At 46.5% G+C, this 18,587-nt stretch overlaps 2 protein-coding genes across 2 annotated transcripts; both read left to right on the plus strand.

Moving 5' to 3' along the window:
* The first annotated feature begins 1,950 nt into the window (after positions 1 to 1,950).
* LOC142750322 (histone H2A-like) lies at positions 1,951 to 2,340 on the plus strand. The gene has a single exon (XM_075859318.1). The coding sequence runs from the start codon at positions 1,951 to 1,953 to the stop codon at positions 2,338 to 2,340; it is 390 nt and encodes a 129-aa protein (XP_075715433.1).
* Positions 2,341 to 11,894: 9,554 nt separating this feature from the next.
* LOC142750919 (platelet-derived growth factor receptor-like protein) lies at positions 11,895 to 17,649 on the plus strand. The gene is made up of 6 exons (XM_075859895.1): positions 11,895 to 11,943; positions 13,400 to 13,730; positions 14,409 to 14,560; positions 15,191 to 15,484; positions 16,968 to 17,107; positions 17,388 to 17,649. The coding sequence occupies exons 1-6, from the start codon at positions 11,895 to 11,897 to the stop codon at positions 17,607 to 17,609; spliced, it is 1,188 nt and encodes a 395-aa protein (XP_075716010.1). The 3' UTR covers positions 17,610 to 17,649.
* Positions 17,650 to 18,587: the final 938 nt, after the last annotated feature.

Below are 18,587 nucleotides of genomic sequence, written 5' to 3' on the forward strand. Positions count from 1 at the left end.
TAGAAGATTCAATAACCTCCTTCTCCTGGCACTAGCCAGGATAAGGGAGGGGGGATTGTGTGAGCTCCCTAGAGCGTGTGTGTCTACACCAAATTTGCAGCATAAAGCAATGAGGTTGCTATACCACATTGCAATGCTGCAATTTTGGGAATTGCTCCCCATCCAGTGACCAGCACATGGAAATGTTATAAATTAGAATCTAATTTATTATTAAAAAAATTAAGACAATGTTTAATCACTTAAATACTAACTGTTTCACTGAAAAAATAAAAATACATTTCTAGCGACACATTCCCTTTAAATCCATATCTACGGAGCTCTGTGTCATGAAAACGGAGCTCTGACCGCCATAAAGATATAGTAAAAAATAAATCTGCACAGAATTTTAGACCTAAACGTGTCCGGAGATGTTTGTTTTAGTAAATACTGGCATTAGCAATAAAATAACAATTCGGGAGCATCTTTGCTTAGAATTCTATACTGTGCCGTACCTCTATAATTCTTCCTGGAAAAGTACGAATAATTTAAAACTGGGTATTTTGATTCCCCTTGCCATTGGAGCGTGTGAAAACAGACATGTCAGGAGAGCTTATAAGTCTATTTAACCCCTTCCTGCACTTGGACGTATTATTAATCCATATTGCAGTGTGTGGGCTGTAAAATAGAGAGAGTTATGATTCCTGCCATTTTCAATAGTGACTGGGGCTCCCTCTGTCACTCCCTTGTTTCCATGCAGCCGGGGCTCTAACAATGGCCCCCAGGCCTGCCATAACTATATGCCTATTAGGTATGCCAAAGCATTATGGAAGCGATCAATAGATCACATTGTGAAGTTCCCTATTGTGCAAAAGTATTACAAAAATACACAATCGTAACAACCATATAATGAAGTTAACATGTTATTCATGCTGCACGGTAAAAAATAAACGGCAGAATAGTTTTTTTGGAACTGCTTTTTTTTCCCATTCCCCCAAAATTTACGCCATTTACTTGTCACCATGCGGTATCAATAACACGTTAACATTATTATACGGGTCGTTTCGTTTGGGGATTTTTTTTTATACTTTTGCACAATAGGTGGTGTAATAGCAGGTGTTACGTTGCACTATAATTTGCGTGAATTTCAGTCATAAATTATGGTAAATCTGTCAGTCTGCTGAGGCCTCATTGCGCCCATGAAACCATGATAGTGAGGGACATGGAGGGAAAGAGATAAATGTCTCCATTTGTAGAAATCAAGAACACTGCAGGACAATGTGATGTATATTTTCTTATTTATCCCCATTCCTGTCTGTGTATTCTTGATACTGAATGTGTCTGAATCCCATGAAGTAAAACACTTTGTATTTATTGGTTTGGATTTGAATAGAGATCCATATCCGATTGTACGTGGCGGCTCTAGTTTGATTTATAGGATTTGAGTGAATTCTGGTGTCCAGTTATAGCTTTTGTTTTACTAAGAAAAGTTAAAGTTAAGGAGCAGGATGGTGGATAATATACAAGACTGAAGGATCAGGAGGTAAAAAACTGGACATCTCCTGCTGTTTGTGATGTCCAGAAGCTAAATTGAATTTCCACCAATCAGAGGGCAGAACTACTGGTCATTTAAATTAAGCAAATTAAACATCTCTTTCTAACTGTAATATTATAAATCTGACTTTGAATTCCACCAATCAGAAAGCAGCACCACCCAGAAGAGCCAATTAGAACCACCCCTGAGGTAATAGTCAGGCTGACTGTGAGGTCATGACTTGGAATTGCACCAATCAGAGAGCAGCAATGTCCAGAAGAGCCAATTGGAACCTCCCATGAGGTAATATTCAGGCTGATTGTGAGGTCATGACTTGGAATTGCACCAGAGAGCAGCACTGGGTATAAATAGCAGCCGCCGCCTGCTCTGCTCATTCTGGATTATTGTTTTATGCAGTAGTCCTTTTGTTTCTTGTGAACATGTCAGAAAGAAAAAGTCTGAGAGGAAAGAGAAGAGCCACAGCCAGGAGCAGAACATCCAGGGCTGGCCTGAAGTTTCCAGTTGGCCGTATACACCGCTTTCTGAGGAAACGGAATTATGGCAGACGCTTCAGTTCTGATGCTCCAGTTTTCCTGGCCGCTGTGATGGAGTATATGACTGCAGAGATCCTGGTTGGCGCCGGCATCACAGCCCTACGTCGTAATAGCTGCCGCATTACACCTCGTCACCTACAGCTGGCAATGCATCGAGATGTGGAGCTGGACGAGCTGCTTAAAAATGTCATCGTAGCGCAGGGGGGCATCGTGCCTAAGATCCAGGCCGAGCCCCGCTGGTACGTCCAGATAAACCAACGCTCTCCAGGCATCTAAAAGCCTCTCTTATTGACCCAAAGGCCCTTTTAAGGGCCACCCACATGTACTAAAGAGCAGATACCTGTGTTATTATGTGTGTTATTAAGACTATTGTGTGTGTGTGTGTGTGTGTGCGTGTGTGTGTGTTATCGTGTGTATTTTTGTGTGTGTCTTTTTATGTTTGTTATTATGTGTATTTGTATGTGTGTGTTATTGTTTGGTGTGTGTGTGTGTGTGTGTGTATTTTTTAATGTATGTATTATTATGTGTGCGTAATTATGTGTGTGTACCTATGTGTGTGTTTTAATATGTATGTTATGTGTGTGCAGGGCTGGCTCCAGCTTTATGTGGGCCCTTGGGCGACACAGTGTTAGTAGGCCCCTTTGCGGGTGAACTCACGGGTGCAGTAATATGGCAGAAAACATCACTTTGTAACCCCATATAGATGTTAGGCCCTGTTTTTTTCCCCATAGAAAAGTTGGGCCCCCAGTTTGTACCCCCATAAACTTAGTGCCCTCTGTAGATAGTGCCACACAGCCCCCCTCCAAGGTAGTGCCACACTGCCCCCTCTTCCCAGGTAGTGCCACACAGCCCCCTCTTCCCAGGTAGTGCCACACTGCCCCCTCTTCCCAGGTTGTGCCACACTGCCCCCTCTTCCCAGGTAGTGCCACACAGCCCCCTCCCCCCAGGTAGTGCCACACAGCCCCCTCCTCCCTGTTAGTACCACACAGCCTCTGGGTGTGAAGTTATCTATCAGCCTTAAAGGAACACTCCGGGCAAAATGTACAAACTTGTGTTATTACGGGTGCATGGCACAGGGATTTTCTATTGAGAGGTCTTTCTATTCCTGTGTCATGCACATCCCGCTTTGGCTCTGGACTTGGTATTACCCAATGCCTCAGTATTTCCTGGGATATTCCTTTAACAGTTCATATGTAATATTAAACTTATTTAAAATATGTAAGTATATTTAAATATGATTAAGTCTACCCCACTGTTCCATTAGGTCAATGATTCCCAAACTTTTTCGGTCCAGCAAATACCAAGCCAGATAGAGACCATACGGAGGATCCATACCAAGTCTATGGGCAGATAATCAATCCTATCTCTGTCCACAGCTTGGGCCATGAGGTGGATGTACTTGCACGTTTCTTATATTTTTCCAGTCCACCATGGAAGTACTTGCATGTTTTTTTATGTCTTTTTCTTAAGATACCTGTGTTATTATGTGTGTGTTATTATGAGTATTATGTGTGTGTGTGTATGTGTGTGTGTATGTGTGTGTGTGTGTGTGTGTGTGTGTTTTTATGTTTGTTATTGTGTATTTGTATGTATGTGTTATTATGTGTGTGTAATTATGTGTGTGTAATTATGTGTGTGTTTTAATATGTTATGTCTGTGCAGGGCCGGCTCCAGCTTTATGTGGGCCCTTGGCCAACACAGTCTTAGTAGGCCCCTTCGCGGGTGAACTCACAGCTGCAGTAAGATGGCATAAAACATCACTTTGTGACCCCATATAGATGTTAGGCCCTGTTTTTTCCCCCATAGAAAAGTTAGGCCCCCAGTTTGTACCCCCATAAACTTAGTGCCCTCTGTGATAGTGCCACACAGCCCCCCTCCTAGGTAGTGCCACACTGCCCCCTCCTCCCAGGTAGTGCCACACAGCCCTCTCCTCCCACGTAGTGCCACACAGACCCTCCTCCCAGGTAGTACCACACAGCCCCCTCCTCCCAGGTAGTGCCACACAGCTACCCTCCCTGTTAGTACCACACAGCCTCCCTTCTCTCCCTCTGACATCACTGTCCATATATGGACAGTGATTTCAGGGGCTTCCCCAGAGACGAAGTCCCTGAGCAGAGCTGCTATTAGTGCTCTGCCTGTGAATCCTTCTCTCCCTCTGACATCACTGTCCTTATATGGACATTGATGTCAGGGGCTTCCCCAGAGACGGAGTCCCGGAGCACAGCCACTAGCGCTCTGGTTGGGAGTCCTTCTCTCCACCTGACATTAATATTAAACTTATTTTAAATATGTAAGTATATTTAAATATGATTAAGTCTACCCCACTGTTCCATTAGGTCAGTGATTCCCAAACATTTTCAGTCCAGCAAATACCAAGCCAGATAGAGACTATACGGAGGATCCATACCAAGTCTTTAGGCAGATAATCATGATCAGGGGACTGTAGAGTGCGTACACTCCTACCGGGGGGAAGTGGCTTCACCTACTCACCTTCCCCATTAATGGCCATACCTTTTCCCAAACCCCCTGTCCCTCTAATAAGACTCAGACTCTTGGTTTGGATAAATTTGGCCACAGCAGCCATTTTATTTACAAACAAACATCAAGAACAACAATTTACAAATAATAATAACAATGGAAGGGGAGTCCTTGGAGCTACAAAAGTCTGTCACGAAACAGCCCACCTGCATAGTATTTTACTCCCAGCCGTCACCCTACTGGCTCAGGGGCACCGTTATACCTGCAGTTGGCTGACCTCAACCGCAACCACTCCCCGGGACACCACCCAGCGGGAGCCCAAAATTGACCACTCCTCGGGACACCACCCAGCAGGAGCCCAAATTGACCAGACTACCAACCATAATAAATTGGGGAGGGACCATACCCCCTATGAATCCCCCCCCCCCACAGTAATTTACCACCAACTCCAAGGACCCCCAATCCGCCACACGAACATACTTAGACACCTTTAAGTATGCGAGCCCCCACCCAACAAGAGGGCCCTTTCGATACCTTCCTGCAGGCGCAGAGTCCACAGGTCAATCCCCACGGCCATCAGGTGCACACCATCACCTAGCCAATAATTACCCTGGCCATCCTCGAAGTCATAATGACGCACGAAGACCCCCCCGTTTCTCACCACGAAACCCGAAACTGCCCGATTAACCTTAACCCTGGCTTTATTTAACCGCGGCACCGATCTTGCATGCCGCCAAACCTTCCGCTGGAAAATCTCTGACCACACCACCTTAATACCCGGGAAAACGGACCATAACCTGAGTAGATCGTATTTTATATCCCTGATCAACCCACGAAAAGGACGACTACCCAAATCGTTACCCCCGACATGTAACACCAAGACATCCGGGGCACTGTCCATCAGCGCAAACCGATGCACGTCCGGCAACACCCGACTCCACAGCATCCCCCTACTCCCCAGCCACCGCACGACTACATCCTCCCGCCGAAAACCCAACTGCCGCCCGTCCGGACGAACATCCGCCCGCTCCGCCCCCCAATGAACGTAGGAATGCCCAACGATCCACACCAATCGGCCCGCGGGTCCTGAAAAATAAAACCACTGATTAACAAAACGAGTAAGGATGCAAGCGAGACATGGAGGAGGAGAGAAAAAGCGACAAGGGGGGCAGGAGGGAGTGTAGAGAAGGAGGGATTACGACGACTATCATATAAACTGAGGGCGCACATACAGCTGGAAACGGCGGGAATCCCATCGACCTATCCGCTTTACCACTTCCTCACCCAATCCCCATGCCACCGTCTCCGTCGCTGCCCCAATCCGAAAAGAATGGGGGGAAAACAAAGCCTCCTCCAATCCCAACAGCCACACACACTCCGATCCGTTACCAACACATCTTCCATTCTCAACCCCCCAGGTCTCCTTGTGCTGGGAGCCACCAGCTCCCCGACCCTCAGGGCCCCAAAAAATGCCCACGAGAATGCCAAACTATACAGGGTCACCTCGTAGCTGGAAAAACAAATGTCACACAACACCCCCCACAACTGTTCCAACAACATAAAAGACACTGGGCGCCGCCGATCCGGCAACGTCCTCCCTCTCCTGTACCCCCTCAGGGCCTGGCCAACCCAAAAACTTTTTGTAACATCCGTGTACCCCCGGACCTTACAACCAAAAACCAGGGCTGCCACAAAACGATTTACCTTGGACACTGACCAGCCCCCGATAGCAACTTTCCCCAGAAAAACTAACAACGCCACCACCCGATCATCATCCGTCACTACACCCTCCAGAACTGCCAACCAACTCTCCCCCTCCCGCCATGCCGAATCATAAGCAGCCCAAGTACCCTGAGCAAGCGAAGCCTGAATCAAACCTCCTGCGGCTCGTAACCCAGCCCCCACACCCATTGTGGGCAAGCGATCCCGTCCTCCTCCGCGTCCGGAGCCACCATCCTGAAACGCTCCCACTGCAAGCGAGAAAGTGAATCTGCGATGTCATTTTTGATCCCTGGCACATGAACCGCCACAACCCAAGCGTTCAAAGACAAGCAACGTAAAACCAAGTGCCTCAACAGCCGGACGACCGGGGGGGATGACGCTGACACGTTGTTAATAGCCCCCACCACGCCCAAGTTGTCACAATGGAACCGTACCTTACTGTTCCGAAACCTCTCATTCCAAATTTCCACCGACACTACTATGGGAAACAGCTCCAGGAATGCCAGGTTCTTCACCAAACCCAACTCCGCCCATTCCTCAGGCCACCGCGCCGCGCACCACTGACCCCTGCAGTAAGCCCCAAATCCCACGCCCCCCGCAGCATCTGTAAACAGCTCCCAATCCACGCTGTCAACCACCGGGGCCATGATCAAGGACCTCCCATTATAACGATGTATAAACTCAAACCAAACTGCCAAATCCGCCCTCAGCGCCAGTGTCAGACGAATAAAATGATGAGGGGCTGTCACCCCAGCCGTTGCTCCCGACAGCCGCCTGCTGAAAATCCGGCCCATGGGCATAATCCTGCAAGCAAAGTTAAGCCTACCCAACAATGACTGTAATGCACGTAACGTGATCTTACGCAAATGCCTAGCCCGGTCCACCTCAGCCCGTAACGCTACCAATTTAACTTCCGGGAGCCGACACTCCCTCCTCAAAGAATCAATGGTGATTCCTAAAAAGACCAGACAGGAGCTAGGTCCCTCCGTTTTGTCCTGGCCAAAGGCACACCGACCCTCTTTGCCACCCACTCCATCGTGCCCAACAATGTAGCACAAACCGAAGACCCGCCGGGGCCAACACACAGGAAATCATCCAAGTAATGTATGACCGACGAGACCCCTGCAACATCGCAAACCACCCACTCCAGGAAAGAACTAAAAGCCTCAATAAGCACAGGAAATAGAACACCCCATAGGGAGGCAGCGATCCACAAAATAAGCCCCGTCCCAATAACATCCTAACAGCCGTATGCTCTCAGGATGCACAGGGAGGAGGCGAAAGGCCGACTCAATATCAGTTTTTGCCATTAATGCACCCACACCGTAGCAGCGCACCCACGCAACCGACGCATCAAACGACGTGTAAGCCACCGAGCAAAGTTCCGGAGAAATCCCATCATTAACCGATCGCCCCCTCGGGTAAGATAAATGATGTATGATCCTAAACTTATTCGGCTCCTTCTTAGGCACCACCCCCAGCGGTGACACCACCAGATCCGGTAAAGGGCAACTCTCAAACGGACCTGCCATGCGCCCCAACTCCACCTCCTTCCGCAACTTATCCCCTACTACCCCTGGACACTGCAACGCTGAACACAAACTACGCAAGGTAAACGGCACCTTGTGAGCAGGGGCAGGGATACGGAAACCAACCCGAAAACCATCCAACACCAAACTTGCCCTGGACCTATCAGGGTACATCCAACACCAAACTTGCCCTGGACCTATCATGGTACCTATTTAGAAAGGGCTCCATGTCTTCCCACCTCACCGTTGTCCGGCCCTTGACTAGCGCCCCCCCACCCCTCGTCCTTTTCCCTTCCGAAAACATTTAACCGCTCCGTGAGAGATCCCCCCGCAGGAGGAGCAGCTATGTTTGAACTTACAACCCGGTCCGAACTTACACTGGCCCTCATTAAACTGCCAGCAGAACCCGGATTTTCCTCCTGCCACCCCTGCTCCCCCCCCAGAAGGCAATGAGGGGCCGGCCACCCCGGCCCCACCCCCTTGAAAGGACTGGCCAAAACGCACTGGAGCCATGACCCGCAACCATAACCCTATGTCTTTGTTATCCCACCTAATGTAAGGTCTCATTGCCTTCCGCTGTCGGAACTGCTCATAATAGCCCAGCCACGTCTGCCCGCCGTAAACTCAATGAGCCTCTCCGATAGCATCCATATAACAGAAGAGGCCGGAACAATGTTCCGGCGTCTTCTGTCCAATTACGCTTGCCAAAATCGCAAACGCCTGCAACCAATTAACAAAAGTTTGGGGAATCAACCGATACTGACGTTTTTCCTCCTTCTCCTTCTTGCTTTACAACCACTTCCCTTTATCTAAATTGAACTTCTCCAACGGCAACAATGAAAAAATGTCCACATATTCATCCCTCCATATTTTTTCCCTTCCGGTTTCAGATGCGCCCCCAATGGGCCCTCAAAACAAACATAGACCTCGCCCTTCGCCTTATCATTCAACCGCACCTCATCCACGGCCCCATCCTTTTCTGTCTGCACCGACGCTGCCACACCCGATTCCCTAGCCACCACCCCAGCTCCACATAAAGCGCTATCCACCACTGCAGGCCCCGACGGCCCCACCCAAGCTGCAACCGGTGACGGGGAACCTATCGCCCCCCCTCCGCATCGCGCCAAAAGGTCACGCACACAACAATTCCTGAATCTCACTCCCACCACCCATACTTCCTGTAATCCCCCCGCTACACCCCGGCAATCCCGTAGGCGAAAGTGAACCCCCACCCCCTACCCCCGGGAACCGAAATACAGCAGGCAATGAAAAAGTAGGAGACAGCGACTCACCGGGCTGCGCAGGTGCTGTGTCCCCACCAGCCGGGGCGAAGGATCCATCCAGACGTCCCTCTTGGTCACCGAACTGCCAGTCGTCCACTTCATCCTGCCCAGACGGCCCAGGACAAGCGCCGCACGCATGACATCCCCGACCTTCTGATGGAGCGCTCTGGACCTGCGCCGATGAACTGGGCCTCTCCGCCCGTCTGTTGGGGGCCTCGTCCACCCCACGGCCCACAGGTAGTCACCCTCCTGCCCGCTGTGTCCCCACCGACCGTGGCACACGCCTGGAATTGGTTGCATCATCCTGGGTACAGGTGGGCCGCCCGACTGGAGCATCGCCAGCACGGCCCACCGCAAGTCCTGGGTCACGTCGTCTGGAGGCAGAGGGAGGTCCCAGCTGCCCGGGCGCCTGCCCTACCACCTCCGCTGAGCCAGGCCGGCTTCCAGGATTCCTCTCAGACCGGGCAGTCCTGCTCACGGCAGCCGAGCGAGGGGCCCGGCCTGGAGGGTCCCTCGTGGGGCTCCTTACCCTGCGCCTGGCTCGCGGCATCACTTCCGGGCTCAACCTCTCCGGAGGCCTCGTGCGACGTGACCGCCGCCGGGGAGGAGAGGACGGCACCGCCCGCGCCCCAGATCCAAACACGGAGCTGGGTAAGTAGTGCATCCATTATAAAGTACTGGACAAACTTCCCTGTGCTGCTGCAATCTTCCCTGTGCTGTTAACTAAAGATCACCAGCTTCCCTGTGCTGCTGCAAGCTTCCCTGTGCTGTTAACCAAAGATCACAAGCTTCCCTGTGCTGCTACAAGCTTCCCTGTGCTGTTAACCAAAGATCACAAGCTTCCCTGTGCTGCTACAAGCTTCCCTGTGCTGTTAACCAAAGATCACAAGCTTCCCTGTGCTGTTAACTAAAGATCACAAGCTTCCCTGTGCTGCTACAAGCTTCCCTGTGCTGTTAACCAAAGATCACAAGCTTCCCTGTGCTGTTAACTAAAGATGGCTGCGTCCTTCCTCTCTCCTACCCTTAAAGGAACAGTGTCATCACAAATATTTTATTTATATGTTAAAGATGTTAGTGCCTTAATATAAACGTTTATTTTCATTTGTGTGTTTGTGTTTTACTGTTTCTTTTTTTCACACTTTTTCTTCCCTATGGGGGCTGCCATTTTTTGTTCCATTTCTGTGTGTGTCGATTAACGACACACACAGACATGGAATACGGCAGCCACAGTCCCATAGGGACTGCGAACGGCTCCCGTCCCATTGACTGCCGTGTACGGCGTCTGTGTGGGAACTGCGCATGCGCCGCTCCCACACAGTCCTATTCGAAATTGGCGCCGTCCGGCGCCATTTTCCTGTGGACCGGAAGTCGCGGCCGGACAGTAATATTACTACTTCCGGTCGCGGCTTCCAAGTGCACATGGAACAGCGGCAGCAAAGGGAGCGGACGGGCCGCGGCGGCAGGAGCAGGTAAGCGATTTCAATGTATGTTAGTGTTTGTGTGTGTTTACTACTGCATGTAAACCTACTACACTGTGGGTTACCTCAAAAAATGGCGACACACAGTGTAGGAGGTTAAACCTTTCAAACCCCTCGTTTATCCCGGCACTAGCCAGGATAAAGGAGGGGGGGGATGCTGAGCGCTCACTAGAGCGATAGCTTTTAACCCAATGTTGCAATGCTGCAATTTTGGGAACTAGCTCCAAACAGCTCCATCTAGTGACCAAAAATGGGTAGTATTATAAATTTGAAAAAATTTATAATATTTCCTGACTCGCGAAAAAAATAAAAAAAATTTGAACAATGTTTTATCACCCACACACTAAATGTTTAAATTTTAAAAAAAAAACATGTTTTTGGGGCGACACCATGCCTTTAAGTAACCTGACCTCGCCCCACTCACATACGCCCCCTCCTAACCACACCCCTAACTCCTTAACTCCTTCCCTTCCTAACATCCCTGATCATGGTGGCCTCCCCCTATGGCATTCTGCCGGGTCCAGCCTGTACTATCCTATCTCTGTCCACAGCTTGGCCCATGAGGTGGATGTACTTGCACTTACTTCCAGTCCACCATGGAAGTACTTGCATGTTTTTTATATCTTTTTCTTATCCACCATGGCCTTTAAGTTCCCCCACAAGTACAAATCATATGGGCGAACTATGGAAACTATGAAGCTCACTATTTTCTATGTAACAACTAATGCACACACAATGTTTGGTAGCACAAACTCCATCTATGGTTGGAGTTGATTGTAATAACCAATTGTTTATGAAAAATAAACTTTGAATGCAATTAATAGTGGACATGTAGTTGTTCTTTATAGCTGGAGGATAGGCCCTAAGAATCGTAATCTCAAGGTATCTCAATACCTTCACATGCAGTTGTCACTTGTCCCTTTGTATTTTTACTCATAAGACCTCATAGGGTTTTACATTTTATGAATACTATGGCCTCATGTACATGTATGGTGGCACACGGCGTAAAACGGACCCACAGAGACTCCGGGTCTAACCATATCGGGTCCGTGAACACTAAAAAGTCTCTAAACCGTTCCAGTACTCAGCTGAGACAGTTTTACTACGGCCACATTTAGTTCTTACTCGGACTTCATTCCAACAAGTTCCTAAAGTAACCTGATTCATCCTTCCATACAATCCCACCTCTTCATTCCTTCTCACCACCTCCTTGCTATGTCCCCTCAGTGTACCCCTCCCCTCCTCCTGGCAGGAAAGCAGTGTGGAATCCTGTGACCCTCCATAGTTATACTGTACACACAATTTCTCACTCTGGTGAGGAATTTGCAGGACTACTAGTCATGGATTATAAACTGCTGCTGATCCTACTACCCAGCCTCTTACTTTTAGGTAAGTTTGGTCTCGTCTCCCCCATTGCTGATATTACAGCTCATCTACGCCTTAGCTCTGTTCACATTCCTTATGTAGCTCAATGAACAGACGGATTATTGTATGAAGGGGCAAAAATGGACACCTAGATTTATCTCGTTAAACTCCGAGCCATATAGTGCATTTTGGTCACTGGCACTTAGAGTGATTCAGCCTTTTTATGGTAGGATGTTATCTGTTTACTGTATAAAATATAGGAATATTTGTGTAGGTGGGAATCCTTTTTAAATAAACACTAAGGGTATGATCACACGCTTAGCAAAAAAAATCTGAAAATCTGAGCTGTTTTCAAAGGAAAACAGCTCCTGATTTTCACTTTTTTTTAGCAACTCACGTTTTTCGCAGCATTTTTTACGCCCGTTTTTGGAGCTGTTTTTCTGTAGAGTCAATAAAAACGGCTCCAAAAACGGCTCAAGAGGTGACATGCACTTCTTTTTTGCGGGTTTTTTTTTACGCGGCTGTTTTTTTAAAACGGCCACGTAAAGAAACGCCCCGTCGGAACAGAACGCCGTTTTGCCCATTGAAATCAATGGCCAGATGTTTGGAGGCGCTTTGCTTCCAATTTTTCGGCCGTTTTTCGGCCGTTTATGGCTCGAAAAATGTCCGAAAATTAGCCGTGTGAACGTACTCTTAGGGTATGTTCATGCAGAGTTTTTTGTTAGGCAGAAAAAATGTGTCTCAAAATTCCTTCAGAATTTTGAAACAGATTTAGGGTCAGTTCACACAGAGTACAAGTAGACAGAGAAAAAAAACTCGATTTGTAAGAATCCATGCTCCTGAGACAAGAACAAAACAAAAAATCTTGTAGAATTATTGAGAGAACAGCTATTTCTTTGTGGTCCAATCCATTTTTGGCTGACAAATGATGGAGTGGGTGGGGGTTAGCTTAAAGGCGCACTGAATTACTGGTCATCCATTGAAGACAGAGAAGTGGGGTAGGGTTCCTGCAGCAGCCAGTTGCTTCAAAAAGGAGGAGGGGGAAATGTTTGATCTCCTAGGGCATATATATAAGAATTCTTTATATTTTTCTTTTTTACGGTTGATTGCAACTTAAGTCAAAATAGGATGAAAGGAGACATTGAATTCACAAATGAACTGCCCCTATTTTGCTTTAGTATGCACCCCAAAACTACCCAGAAGCACCTCTTTTATCCAAATATGCAAAAGCTCTGCCTTTTGGGTAAAAACAGGACTATTGGTTGGTATGTAGGTTTTATATAAAATGTTTATTCTTGTGGAACAAGATGAATTCCACCAATATTATTATAGACGCTCTACAGAGACAGTTGCCAGGGATTTAATATTGGTAAAATTTCCTTATAATGTGGTCATTTGGTAAAAGTAGCAGGGCGAGAGGTTTATTTTTTTTTTACCATATGCAGTTGTTTAACGTATTTCATCATGAATGTATTCCCAGCTGAATGTGATGTCAAGCAAAAGCCAGAAAAGATTGCAGACAAAAAGACAACAAAGCAAGGAGCCCTCGAAGTGTCAACTAAGTCTACAACAAAGAAGCCTAAGAAGGACACCATAAAACGTCAGCAGAAGGCTAAACCTGCTACTCCTTCCTCCCAGGGCCAAACACCAGGGTCAATTCTGTCTCAGGTTCTACAAAAAGGAAAATTTCAAAAAGTCAGTGACACAGTCACAATAAAGGCTGGTCAGACCATGGATCTCCGCTGTAAAGGGACCTCTGTACGCTGGAACTATCCTCATTACTTGCAGGAGGATGATGAGGGTAGATTAAAGTAAGTAGAATTAGTCTTTTGCATCATTTTCATATATTTGAAAGGAGCAAAGGTGAGTATTTGCTAGCAGGAGGGCTAAAGGGGTATTCCTAACTCCAACATTTATGGCATTTCCAAAAAAATATACCATAAATGTCTGAAAGATGTAGGTTCCATCTCTGACACCATCACCTATATTCAGAATAGTGGTCATCCGTGCTACCTGGTGAGTCAGCCGCCTGCCACCGCTTCCAGGTGGAGAACGAATGGAGAGACGGCCACACATGTCCTGTAGATATGCCATAAATGTCTGATAAGGGACTAACCCTTTAGCAATTAGCAGTGGCCTAGCACATGTCGGCCCTTAGGCCATGGGAATGTTTTGTTTGACTGCAGTACTAACTCCCATACCACTGAAACAAACACAGATGGTACTGGTAGTCTGGAGCAGTAATAGGCTGAATAGAAACATTTCTGGGGGCCTAGAGTGGTAAAAGGGTTAGGCCATGTTCACATTGCGTTAGTTAGTTATGTTAAGTTTTTGGTTGGATTATTTTACACCCGTTAGTTATCTAATGCACACTTTGTGGGCTGCAGCTTTCTCCTGAGATGCAATCTGTCACCCATGTAGGCCCGGTAGTCACTCATATAGATATATTCATATTTTAATCAGACAAATAACCAGTCATTTTATTTCAGGATAAAGCACTTTGGCCGTTACAGTCAGCTTATCCTTGTAAATGCTTCAATAGCTGATACTGGGGAATTCAGTTGTGGAGGCTACCAGTGCAGTGGAAACGACTGCCATGAGGGAGAAGAGAAAACTGGCAAGACCTTCGTGTTTGTCACAGGTGAGGTCATGTGTGTGTGTGTGTGTGTGTGTGTGTGTGTGTGTGTGTGTGTGTGTGTGTGTGTGTAACTGTGTATAAATACCACTCTGGTCAAACTACTAGGTGTGTCCACAGTTAATGTAGGAGGTGGCAAAGAAGACTTGGATCTAGTCCAAAGTCAGCAACCGGATAAGCTTTAGGAGAACATGCAAATGCCATGTAGATGTTTCTCTCTTAAGATTCAAACAGAGGTGTAACATTAAGCTCCTGGGCCCCAATGCAAATCTGTAACAGGGCCCCACACCTACCATGTGTAATTTATAGTAATAGTGTCTTCTTATGTGGCAGAGGGGCCTTTAGGTGCCCTCCTTCCCCAGGGCCAATGGCAATGTCTGCACCCCCATAGATTTTTCCCTGGATTTGAACCCAGAAACCCTGAACACCTGAGACACCATGTTACCATCTAGTATAGCAGATCTCTCCTCATAATGGTTTAAAGGAAGGCACTGGGTGTTTGACAAAAGGGTTACAGATAAAAAGAGAATCAGATACAATTTGCCGCCAAAATATAATATCTCTGCTTAAAGCCCATCAGTCATTGTTGAGTCCATACCCTCAGTTTCATCTTTTTCTTTGAATCTTTTCCTCTAGATCCCCAGGAACTCTTTGTCCCAACAGAAGACTATTACGTGGTTGTCCAGCTTCGAACACGACAGCCAGCATTACTTCCGTGCCAGGTCACCAACCCGGTAGCCAAGGTCACTTTGCATAGAGAGTTCCCACCGGAGCAGATCCCTGTGGATGGAGTGAAGATTGCTTATGACCTGAAGAAGGGATTTATCATATACCAACCACATCCATCTCTTGCAGGATCATTGTTCTGTATTGCCGAGCTAGGAAACCTTCGACAGATGTCAACTAAGTATATGCTGATATATGTACACTGTAAGTGATCTTACCAGGGTAAAGCCACCGATTTCCATAGAAAATTATGCATAAATCTCAGGCCAAAATGTAACAACCACACTAGATTTAAATGGGTATTTCCACCTGCAATGTGCCACCTGGCACCAAGTGCATTCTACAATAGCATTTATGTTACTGTATTTAACCACCATCCTACATCTTTCTGTTCATAAGCTTTAGGCCTTATTCACACGAACGTAGGGGAAACTCGGACATGAAAAATGGCCGTTTTTCATGTACGAGTTGCACCCGTGAGGGTCCTGTTTTCACAGATTCCCATAGACTTGAGTCTATGGAGGAATCCATAAAAACGGAAGAAAATAGGACATGTTCTATTTTTTAACGGATCCTTCACATGATTCGTTGAAACAACGGCCCAATTGAAATACATACGTCCGTGTGACGGCCGTTGTTTTAACAGCCATCACACAGATGTATTCAAGGTTCGTGTAAATAAGCCTTAAGATTGTAACACACAGAACATTTTGACCCTTCCAAAAGGCATGGAACGATGTTGTGGTTCAGAGAAGTTTACGTTTCTGTATAGGTGACATTTGGTGTTACTTTTATTTACCATATTTTATATGTAGCTGGGGCTTCATGGAGACTTTTTGTTGCACCACGCTCCAATTTTAACTATTGTGTAACAGTACTGTGACCCCCTTTGACAGTTAAAATTGGGGTGTTGCTTTATAAAAAGACTCTATGTAGCCGCAGCCTTAAGCAACATGCACTTGGCGGTATTATGAATTGGTGTTGTATGGATCTGTAATTCAGCGCTGTACGCCTGTATTCATGGAGGATATAATGCAGAATAGATGTACCATAAAGGTGCACATGGAGTACCCATGGGAAGTGCACATCCATAGGGACCTCGTGTGCCATTATACAGGTTCCATGCCTGCAGCCATGGTGTGTGCATGATTCCTTAATATCACCTTTAAATCCATTATATAATAGTTGATCCTAGGTTTCCAAGCATTAAATGGGTTTTCCCATAATCATTATTTATCACTGATCCACAGAATAGGTGATAAATATCTCATCAGTGGGGGTCCAACCGCTAGGACCCCCACCGATCATGAGAACGGGCTAACGTACCACCTTAGGAATGGAGCGGTAGTGCGTATGCTCAACCACCGCTCCATTTATTTATATGGGGCTGCTAAGATCTGCACTCGTCAGCCCTTTCTAAATGAATGGAGTGGGGGTCGAGCATGCGCAGTACTGCTCCATTCCTATGAGGCTACCAGGAACGGCAAGGTAAGCCCGTTCTCGTGACCAGTGGAGGTCCCAGTGCTCGACCCCACCGATCAGATATTTATCACCTATCCTCTGGAATATTGATTATGGGGAAACTCCTTTAACTTTGCCAAGCGTATAATAACTATAATTTGTATATACATTGGATTTTGAAGTAGGAAAAATGTTTTCAATTGAAAAAGTTCTGTATTTTTTGCAGACCCATCAGCTCCCCCTAAACCAACCATAGAGTCATCAGTAAAGTCAGTACGAGCAGGAGAGAATTTTATTGTCACCTGTACCGTTCTAGGTGATCTGGAGATCAGTGTGGAGTTCACGTGGGAATATCCTGGGCAAAAGGTAAAAGAGAAGTGAATATTTACTTGTAAGCTGCCTTATCCTATCTAATCAGGATCTCCAACTTGTGGCTCTCCACCTGTTGCAAAACAACATCCCCAGCACACCCTAGGCATGCTGGGAGTTGTAGTTTTACAACAGTTGAAGAGCCACAGGTTAGACGCTATTGTTTAAAAATATAAAATGATATCATATGACTAGCTTTGGATTCAAGAATCCCTAAAAAAGGGGCTCATGAAATTTCTATTCCAAGTCATTGACTCACTGTTCCGTATTTCTACAGATCGGTAGGCCTCCTTATGTCCGGGAGAACACTTCACAGACAAGACGCGGAGGCCAGTTAATGCAGGAGTCCCAAAGTATTTTGTATATTGATGAATCTCGTGCTGTAGATGACGGCATTTATACCTGTACAGCTCAAAACTTGCAGGGGAGCACCTCTGTAACCACAAGTGTGACTGTCCTCCAACCAACAGCTACAACCAGATTAAGAAACCAAGGATGAGACATCTAGGGTTCTGTGTGGGGTGCATGGGGTACATGGGCATTGGTGGCGTCATGAGTCTTGTATGATCTAAACACCTAATAATAAAACAAAAAATGTCCTTATATTGAATATTTTTGATAGACTGGTTCTACAGTCTCATCATATAGGCATTCCGAATCTAATCATATTGTATCTGCTACATTAAAGTTATATTAAAGTGCTCATTTTAGGCCAATTTTCAAGTTCTCAATTTCTTGCTCTATAAATTGGTGCCAAAATGACCATTGAGGCTGTTTGGCAGAATACAGGCCTTCCTGGAATGACTGCAGAAAAGAATGTAAAGGACTACAGTGTCATGAAGGTGCAAGCTTCAAGAATTATGGTAGGAATGAGGCCTCGTCGTGTCAACACCACCGTAGGCTGAAGCTTCATGGCGTTTAAACGCACATGATAATCACATATGCGCGTGCATGGAAAATTGCATTGTGATAAAGTGCAATATAGCATACAATGTTACTGCAGGGGATCACATGACATCATATGTGAACATGCGGTGAAATGCATCTTCGATTTTGCGAAAGCCAAAAAATTCAACACATTTAGATTTTTTGCAGAAATCCAATTATGGAGCCTCCCCCAACTTCCTACTATGCGGCTAGCATATTGCCATGGGGCCCTGGTCTCATTCCTTGATCCCATTGGGGCAGATTTACTAATAATCTCTTAGATTTAATCAGCGTAAACGTAAACCAGGCAGTCAGAAGATGCGCCTGTATGATACATTTGGCGTATCTTGATAGACACTTTTCTCTTCGTTATACCACCTTTAATTTGGTTTATTTTGCTTCAGAATTTTGTGCCAGATTTTTGGCGCATTTTAAGCCACGTTCATTCTGCTAAGCCACATTTTAACCCCTTAGTGTCTAAGCCTGTTTTGGCCTTGTGGACACAGACGATTTTTGCAAATCTGACGTGTTACTTTATGTGGTAATAACT

This window comes from Rhinoderma darwinii, chromosome 3, assembly GCF_050947455.1.
Source record: "Rhinoderma darwinii isolate aRhiDar2 chromosome 3, aRhiDar2.hap1, whole genome shotgun sequence".
Classification (NCBI taxonomy): domain Eukaryota; kingdom Metazoa; phylum Chordata; class Amphibia; order Anura; family Rhinodermatidae; genus Rhinoderma; species Rhinoderma darwinii.

Excerpts from the sequence above, each read along its gene's own strand:
- LOC142750322 (XM_075859318.1), top strand. The coding sequence starts at position 1,951 with ATGTCAGAAAGAAAAAGTCTGAGAGGAAAGAGAAGAGCCACAGCCAGG.
- LOC142750919 (XM_075859895.1), top strand. The coding sequence starts at position 11,895 with ATGGATTATAAACTGCTGCTGATCCTACTACCCAGCCTCTTACTTTTA. Across the intron at positions 13,731-14,408 it reads GATGATGAGGGTAGATTAAA|GATAAAGCACTTTGGCCGTT; the intron begins GTAAGTAGAATT and ends ATTTTATTTCAG. Across the intron at positions 17,108-17,387 it reads GGGAATATCCTGGGCAAAAG|ATCGGTAGGCCTCCTTATGT; the intron begins GTAAAAGAGAAG and ends GTATTTCTACAG.